At 50.2% G+C, this 9,132-nt stretch overlaps 1 protein-coding gene across 3 annotated transcripts in view; it reads right to left on the reverse strand.

The window, feature by feature from the left end:
• The window catches only part of C2H21orf58 (chromosome 2 C21orf58 homolog), a 41,202-nt gene extending 35,526 nt beyond the window's left edge, over positions 1-5,676 (reverse strand). For 2 of the 3 annotated variants that reach the window (XR_007516234.1, XM_049875066.1), the window contains exons 1-2: positions 4,201-4,226; positions 614-1,973 (exon numbers count right to left, since the gene is read on the reverse strand). Coding sequence is in view for 2 of the 3 variants with exons in the window: in XM_049875066.1 (XP_049731023.1) it covers positions 614-861 (248 nt within the window). In the remaining variant the exon portion in view is untranslated. Of the gene's footprint in view, positions 1-613; positions 1,974-4,200; positions 4,262-5,354; positions 5,475-5,553 lie in introns of those variants that run through there. The other variant, XM_049875067.1, reaches the window with a different exon arrangement.
• Positions 5,677-9,132: the final 3,456 nt, after the last annotated feature.

Consider the following 9,132-nt stretch of genomic DNA (forward strand, 5'->3'; position numbering starts at 1 on the left):
CCACCAACCCTCTCCAATGCATTTTCATAATGCTGGTGGGTTTGTCTGAGAGTATAGCCCCCTGACACCCTTTTAGCTTAGGAATGAAGTCACTCCTGAGGTTCACCCTTCAGCCAAAGATTAGACAGGCCCATAAGACAAAACAAGACTAAAGGGGCACAGCAGCCCAGGGGCAAGGACTAGAAGGCAGGAGGGGACAGGAAAGCTGGTAATAGGGAACCCAAAGTGGAGAAGAGAGAGTGTTGACATATCATGGGGTTGGTAACCAATGTCACAAAACACTGCGTGGACTAATTGTTTAAAGAGAAGCTAGTTTGTTTAGCTTGTTCTGTAAACCTTCATCTAAAGCACAATAAAAAAAAAAATAATGCTGGTGGCTTTGCTCTGAGATGAGCCTGTATTGGAGAGATAAATCAATCGTCATCTCTTTGTCCAGATGAGATGTGTCTCTATGGGCACAGTGCCCTCTTAATGTTTCTGAAAAGCTGTGGGCATAAGGAGGTAGCTGGGAAGGTGGCTGCATGTTTAATACACACTCTCCCCCCACACACATGCACGCACGCACACAGGAGACGCAGTTTTCATGTCTGCTCAGCTAGGACACGCCTCTTACCGGGTGCTGGATGATCCGGAGCGGCTCCGGGGCTGGAGGGGGTGGGGAGGCGGTGGGGTGGCAGCGTACAGGGGGCACCTCTGGGGGTGGCACTGACCCCCAGGCCCCTCTGTTTGCCCCCCTCCAGGCTTGGGCCTGGGAGAGCTCCTCCAGGAGATGCAGTTCCTGTAAGACAAGCAGATCCCGCTGGCTGCCTGTGGAAGGAAGACCCATGGGTGCCAGGAAAGGAAGGTGCCCAGACCTGGCATGACAGTGATCAAGCCTCAGACACAGGGCTCCCTGGGGTGGGGGGGTCTTAGGGCTGACAAAGTGGGCAGTTTCACAGAGGCTCTGCCCCCGCCCCCGGAACATATGGGACTTGGCGCTGTGGGGCTGTGGCCAGTGCAGGCACTAGACCTCAAGAGGCCCAGATCCTGAGGTCAGCCTGGAGCACCAGCAGTCTCTAGGCCTGCTGGGATTGAATCAGGGCGTAGGGTGAGGCCCTGACGCCCCCTGGTGGTGCGCATGGAAGAATCACGTTTCTTTATAAATTTACCAAATAATTTGAACTAGTTCCGGTCCTTGCTTTGTTGTTTTTTCTTTCCAGCCAAAAGAGTTTGTTTTCTCTTTCAAGCACACCTCAGTGCCCACCGCCACTAAAAAGAGCTCCTTTCTAGGCTGTTACAACTGTTCAAGCTCAGCTCCTGGTACAGTCCTAGACCTCACTGCCGTTTTGGACTCTAGGACCTTCTTCCCACAGCATTCCTGAGTCTGGTCTGGCTGAAGGCCAGGGCATCTTTGAATTCTCTTCTCTGCAGGAATTGGGCCCTTCCTCAATATGCTGCCTTTGATGTGTGCAACCAAAGCAGGCTGTTCAGCTGATAAGACCCCCGTGAGAACTCAGGGCATAGAACACCTGCCTGCAGGCAATACTTTCTCTAACAACAAAAACAAAAAAAAAAGCCACTGTCATCAAGTCGATTCTGACTCATAACAACCCTACAGGACAAAGTAGAACTGCCCAGTAGAGTTTCCAAGGAGCAGCTGGTGGATTCAAACCGCTGTTCTTTTTGTTAGCAGCTGAGCTCTTCATCACTGAGCCGTCAGGACTCCCACACCTTCTCTAGGGAGCTGCATTTTGACAGTGAGCTGCAAATGCTCAAGAAACTGCGTTAAGCTCCCGAAGAGAGCACCAGTGCCTTTGGTCTCTGTGCCAGCTGGTCACCACAGCCCTGCTGACCAGAGCCACAGTCCTGCTGATAGGAGCCACAGTAGGCTCAAGCCAGGCTAGCTGGGGGGTCAGGTACCCAAAGTCTCTGCAGGAGGTCCTTCCTTCTCCTCAGGGCGCTCTGCAGGGCATCATCCGGCCCAGCCTCATCTCCTGGAAGGGAAGCATGGAGTCGGAACTCAGGCTCGCCTTTGAAGACAGCCTAAGAGACATCTTTGGAATGCCCCCATCTCACCTACCCTGGTGACCCGGAGCTTCCAGCAAATGCCTGTTCCAAATGAGGGACTGGTGCTTGGGGGTAACAGGGCGCAGGGGCCACCTCCGGGCACCAGGGCAACCCAGACACTCAGCCTTCCTGTTGGAATCTGTCCAATGGATTGTCTGACCCCCAAAAAGGAGTCAGAGAGAGCCAAGTCCTACCCAGGCTCGGCACTCACTTCTCCTGCAACACCCCATAGGAAGTCAACTTAGCTCTGCTGACCTTGGATGTAGACAGGGGCAGGAAGCCCCTCCTGGGTACAGTGGAAGCATGGCTGTGCCGTGAGCCCAAGCTCCCACCACCTGGAGCCACCAATGACTCCAACCTGTCCAGAGACATGGTGATGTCCACCAAGTCCCAGAGGCCCGTCAGCAGCTCCTTCCTGTCCCTGCCTCTTGGGGGAGGGGTCCAAACTCGGGAGAAGGCTCTGGGAGGGGTCTGGTCCCCAGGCTAGGCTTTGGCCTCCTTTGCTCTGGGCACAGAGGTCCTGCCCTCTGGCTTTGCATCTGAGCCCACTGCTAGGGCTGCGGAACCTTCTCTCCCCTGGAGGCTCCCCCAGGGCCCCCCACTCCCCCAGCCTGTTCCAGCATTGTTCCATGGTTGTATTCTCTCAGGGTCTCCCAGCCAGATGACCCCAGATGACCTGGGTTAGAATTTTCTATCTGAATCAGGACTCCAGGCCCTGCCTGCTGCCCTTGAGACCTGTCTGGAGTCCCCACTGCCTTGTGGGGCTGCCCAGGCTGGAGGCCCCCCCGGCCCACATCCCCAAGAAAAGAAATGCTCCTCTGGGCCTCTCAGTCCTTGCCAGGTGTCTCTAGACCCGAGCCCCATCACCAAGAACGCAGTCCCCACCCTGGCTCCATGTAGCCTTAGCATTTGACTGCAGGCCATGGGAAGGGTGCACAAACCCATGGGGACCAGACGTGCCCCCGCTTCCACCGTCAGTACAAGCTCTGGGATCAGCTACCAGGTCTGATGCTGGTGTGGCCATTTCCAACCTGGGTGGCCTGGGTAGGTTATTTAACCTCTCTGAGCTTCTGTTTGCTCTTCTGAGAAATGGGAACAATCACTGCACTAGTTTTAGGGTTTGCAGACTGAAGGTGGTAGTGCTCGAGAATGTGCATAGCAGGGTTGGGGTGTGTGTGTGTGTGTGTGAGTGTGTGTATGAGTGTGAGTGAATGTGAATGTGCGTGTTGTATGAGTGTGTGCATGTGTGTGTGAGCGAGTGTGTGTATGTGTCTATGAGTGAGTGTGTGTATTGTACGAGTTTCCGTCTGTGTGTCAGTGAGTGTGTGTATGTGTATGAGTGTATGTGTCTATGTGAGTGTGTGTGTATTGTATGAGTGTGTGTACATGTGCGTGTGTATGTGAGTGTGTGTATGTGTGTCTACATGAGTGTATGTATGTGTGAGTGTGTTTATGTATGCAAATATGTGTCTGTGTGAGTGTGTGTATGGGTATGAGTGTATGTGTCTACATGAGTGGATGTGTGTATATGTGTGTATGTGAGTACGTGTATGAGTGTGAGTGTGTGTCTATGTGAGTGAGTGTGTGTATGTGTATGAGTGTGAGTGTGTGTCTATGTGAGTGAATGTGAATGTGCATAATGTATGTGTGCATGTGTGTGTGAGTGTGTGTATGTGTCTATGAGTGAGTGTGTGTGTATTGTATGAGTTTGTGTCTGTGTGTGTCAGTGAGTGTGTGTATGTATATGAGTGTATGTGTCTATGTGAGTGAGTGTGTGTGTACGTGTATGAGTGTGAGTATGTGTCTATGTGAGTGAGTGTGTGTATGTGTATGAGTGTATGTGTCTACATGAGCGTGTGTATGTATGTGTGCATGTATGTGTGACTGAGTATGTGTATGTGTGTATGAATATATGTGTGTATGTGAGTGTGTGCGAGTATGTATGTGTGAGTATGTGTGTGTTTTAAAGACAAAACAAAAGCCTTTCACTCAGATCGTCAAGGAAACTTTTTAAGCATAACCTTGCTGGTAAAAGGAGGAAGGGAGGGACCGAGCAGGAGATGGGGACTCCCATGGGCAGGCTGCCCCCACCTTCCCTTGGAATCGTTGGTCTCAGGCCACCTGTGCCAGCTGGAAGCAGCCCAGGACTCTTACCTGCCACGAGATGAGGGACTCCAGAGTCCTCTTCCATGTTCTCACGCTCGTGTTCCAGCTTCTGAGAAGAGGAGAGACCGCATGTGAAGAGGGCATTTGCTCCAGCCTAGTGTCAGTGGTGCCAGGCCTGCCCATCTGCCCTACCCCCTCCCTGCCCACCTGTCCTCCCCACTTGCACTTCCATTGTCCTGCCTAGCTGCTGGCTGCAAGCACCTGGCCTGTGGGCTGCAAGAATGACTAAGAGTGTTCTCATGTGACCAGGGCCCAGACAGGTGTGCGGAAGGTGAAGTGCCGTGTGGAGGTGGGTGTGACACCAATGTTCTCTCAGGCACTGCCTTGGCCATATGCTCAATACCATGCACATATTTCCAGTTTTAAAATCTGAGGATGCACATTCTGACTGAGTCTCTTTTGGGCAGCTTTCTGAGACATGGCCTTGGGCAGGAAGACCCACAGCGAGTTCTGTGTCTTGGGTGGGCACCCTGCCTGGTCTCCCCTGCTGGTGAACAACCCAATCCTCCCCCAATCCACCCAAGGCCAAGCAGCTTCATAGGTCTACCTGAGCCCTGAGCTGAGCAGGTGCCCCTGAGAGTCCTGGCTGCCCCCAAATGATGGGCCTCCCACAGCCCCCCTTGGGGAGGGAGGAGGTGAGGGACAGCTCAAGAGACTTAGCCTCGAGAAGCTTCTGAAAGGGCAATGAGGCAGACAGGGGTGCGAGGACCTGCCAGGGCCAGGCCCCACCTGGTCACTTGTAAGGACAGACTGGAGGTAAACTCTGAAGACTCTCAGAGAAAGTGAGAAGAATGGGCTCAAGATGGGTCATCAGGCCACAGTCTGGCTGCCCAGGGGCAGGTCCAAGTGAGGCCATCTCCATAGCAGAAGCCATGCCTGCCTTGTGACTCAGAAAGTGCTAGAACCTACTGGATTCTATACGAACACAAAGAGGAAACTGAGAAACCGCGCTCTGCTCATCACAGGTTGTGTCAGCAGCAGGCCCGCACTGGCAGGTAGTTTGCCAGCAGCAGAAAGTAAAGATGTGTTGTGGTTGCTTTAACTGTCTCTTGTTTTGGAAGCCTGAAGGCTTAGCTCCTTTAAAGAAGTTGTTAAAAAAAAAAAAAACAAAAAAAAAAACTGCCCTTTCCGGGCCTTCTTACCTTTTGCAAGAGTCTGAGTGTCAGGCGAGTCATGTGGTCAGCCACCGATGAGTCCACCATCACGGAGGCCCTGTGAGGCACTCTCTGCAGGCCTGCACTGCTTCCTCAATCCTCAGTTATCTGCAGGAAAGAACCTCTCAGGATTGGTGCCACAGAGCCCCATGGTCCTCACTGGACCCGCAGCACTCAGAAGCTTTACCTCCTGGGGTTGGCCAGGTGGGCAGAGCAGAGCCTGGGGGTGGGCTGCGCTGGACTGGCCACCACATCCCGCTCGCTCTCGGACGCAAGTGCCTGGTGAGCCAGCACCAGCTGTGCCCCGGCAGTTGCTAGACGCCCCAGGACTGGGAGGGGCAGCCCCGGTTGCCAGGTTTCCACTGAGATCCCTTGTCCAGCCCGTTGCCAAGCAGAGTTACCTGTAAACACTGATCCTCAGGTGTGGTAGGGCCAGGGCTCCTTGGAAAAGCAGCAGTGGGCAGCAGATGGGGCTGGAAGGACAAGGACGTGCGTGTGTGTGTGTGAGAGAGAGAGAGCAAGGGACAGTCCTGTGCTGTGTTTCCCATGCACCTCCCTGCCACTTCCCCCACCCCATTCCAGGACCCTCTGAACACCGCAGGGCACAGCCTGAGAGCTGGGAGGATTGGGGTGGGGGGGATACCAACCCTCGGGTTTCAGAAAATCCTGGGCCAAAGAAGGGCCCAAGCAGACAGCTGCCTGGGAAGGCTGGGCCAGGGGGGGAGGGGTGGGGGGTGGGTCGAGGTCTTAATTTTCCCTGCAGCACTGGGCAGCTATTAATTGATCATCTCACCCCTCAGCTATTTAGTCTGTGGCCATCTCCACACTGGATCATGAGCTCTGCATTGTGGCTGCCATGGTACCCCTGCACCAAGACCGCTCTCCCGCCTCTTTGCCATCTCACCCAGCTTTGTGGCATCCCAGAGCACAGCACAGGCAGGTGTCATGGTGTTCACACTGTTTCATTAGGGCACATTGAGGCACAGCTGCTTGGTGGTTTCCCACCCTTTTCTGGGTCCATAGTGTCCCCATCCTCACTGTTCTTAGCTGCTCTGACACGGCGGTGTCATCCTTTGTCTGTGGTATTGGTATCTACACTCCGTTTCCTCATTCTGAGCCTGAAACAGGTGCTGTCTGCTTCCAGACTCTGCCCAGGATTCTTTCACTCTCCTTCAACAGTAAATGGGATGCTGCAGGTTGACAAGAGATGACAGGATGTGGCTGGGAATACTGAGCCCACTTAGCTCAGACACCCCAAAGTGTGCAAGGACGTACAAGAGCACACGTGAACATACTCAGCCCGTGTAGGAGTCACTGTCTCCTTTGGGTGCCCATACCCCCCCCCCCAGGAACAGGCTCCCCAACGCTTTTATCCTGTGAGTGACGCCAGGCCCCAGTAAGAATGCTTCGGGTTAATGTCACTATATCAGAGTGTGGTGGTTAATTTCATGTGTCTACTTGGTCAGACTGTGGTGCCCTGTCGTTTGGTCAAACAAGAGTCTAGGTGCTGTTGGGAAGGCATTTATGTGATTAACTTTTAAATCTGTTCACCTGAGGTAAAGCAGATCCCCCCCTCCCCGCCCCACAATGTCAATGGGCCTTATCCAGTTGAAGGCTGTAAAAGCAAAAATTGAGGTTTCCTGATGGAGAAGGAGTCTCAAGGCTGTAATGTAGACCTCATGCTGGAGTTTCCAGCCTGCCTCCTGGCCGACTGATTTTGGACTTTCCTGCTGGACAATCTTGTGAGCCAACTGGTTAAAATGAATCAATTTCTCTAGATAGATGGATATATAGATAGACACATAGATAGATACATAGATGGATACATAGATACATAGATAGATACATAGATGGATACATAGATGGATACATAGATGGACACATAGATGGACACATAGATGGACACATAGATGGACACATAGATAGACACATAGATAGATACATAGATGGATACATAGATGGACACATAGATGGACACATAGATAGACACATAGGTAGGTAGATAAAACCAAACTCATTATCGTGGACTCACAGCTACCCTGTAGGACAGAGTAGAACTGCCCCACAGGGTCTCCAAGGAGCAGCTGGTGATTTGAACTGCAGACCTTTTGTTTAACAGCCATAGCTCTTAATTATTATGCTGCCAGGGCTCCAAATACCTTATTGGTTCTAGTTCTCTGGAGAACCCCAAAGACACAGAGGTTAACAGCTTTCAATAATCTTGAATGACACTGGAAGCGTTTGGCTGCTAATCAAAACTGTGTGTGATGAATAATACCCTCCTTTGCTTCCTTATCCAGCACACAGGCTCAAGTGCAGTTCAGAGGGTTGCAAGGTAAGAAATAAACAAGGACTTCACAGGACTTCAGATTCCCATTGAGGCCATGGCACATTTTCAGTACTCATAACCAAGGTCACATTCCTTTTTTTTTTTTTTTTTGTTAATACACTTTATTTTTTAGAGTAGTTTTAGGTTTACAGAAAAATTATGCAGAAAGTACAGAGTTCCCATATACCCCGTCTCCCAGCACAGTTTCTCCTATTACTAACATCTGTCATTCTGTGTGGTAGATTTGAAGAAATGAATCAACATTGATACATTGTTATTAAATGAAGTTCCAACACATCAGGGTTCAGATCAGGGTTTACTGTGTATTTAGTCTTATGGATTTTGACAAATGCTTAATGTCTTGTGTTTACCATTAGTCACATTCCTTTTTAAAGACAATTTACAACACATCTGGAATGATTTTACCCAAACATTTTCAAGTCTTAACCCTTTTCCACTCCAGAAAAGACTGTTTTTGCCTCCCATGATTGGCTCTCTTCCTCTGGCATCTAGAATTGGGTACAATTGTTACACCATTTAAAATTCCGTCCTCAAAAGACTTTACCCCAAGAAGTGAAGAGACTAGCTACCGATTGGGAGAATATCTTTGAAAACCATATATCTAACAAGAATCTAATAACGAAAATATATGTAAAAGTTTGACAACAACAAGAAGACAAGTAGTGCAATCATAAAATGGGCAAAGGACTTGAACAGATATTCACTAAAGAGGACCTTAAAATGGCCACCAAACACATGAAAATATGCTCCATGTCATTACCATCAGAGAGATGCAAATCCAAACCACACATATTAAGGGCACAGTTGCACAGCCGATTATTGTAATTGCTGTCAGTAAGTTGTACACCTGTAAAAAATTGAATTGTTAAAAGTTGTGTGATAGATAATTTACAACTATGACAAAAAGAAAGAAAAGGGTAGCTGCTGAGGCTGCTTAACCAAAAAACAACAACAACAAAAAAAAAACGATTGCCATTGAGTCTATTTCAACTCATAGCAACTCCATGGAGCAGAGTAGAACTGCCCCATAGAGTTTCCAAGGAGTGCCTGGTGGATTTGAACTGCCGACCTATTGGTTAACAGCTGTATCTTTTAACCACTACAGTACCAGGGTTTCCAGAGGCTGCTTATATACAACCAAATACCTCATGGGACTTGGTTTCTTGGTTTGGAGGTTTAGGGTCATGGTTTCATGGATCATCCCAGTTAATTGGCCTAAGAACATGTTTCGTTCTTCCGTTCTACCTCCTACTTTGATGCATAGTGACCGGGGTCTTAAAAGCTTGTAAGCAGCCATCCAAGACACAAAAATTGGCCTCTATTTGCCTGGAACAAGAGAGTAAGAAAGAGAGTCAGAAATAGGAGGAGAATGTGGAATGTGCGGCTAACTGCCTCCATAAACAACTGACCCCTTTG

This window comes from Elephas maximus, chromosome 2 (genome assembly GCF_024166365.1).
Source record: "Elephas maximus indicus isolate mEleMax1 chromosome 2, mEleMax1 primary haplotype, whole genome shotgun sequence".
Lineage (NCBI taxonomy): Eukaryota > Metazoa > Chordata > Mammalia > Proboscidea > Elephantidae > Elephas > Elephas maximus.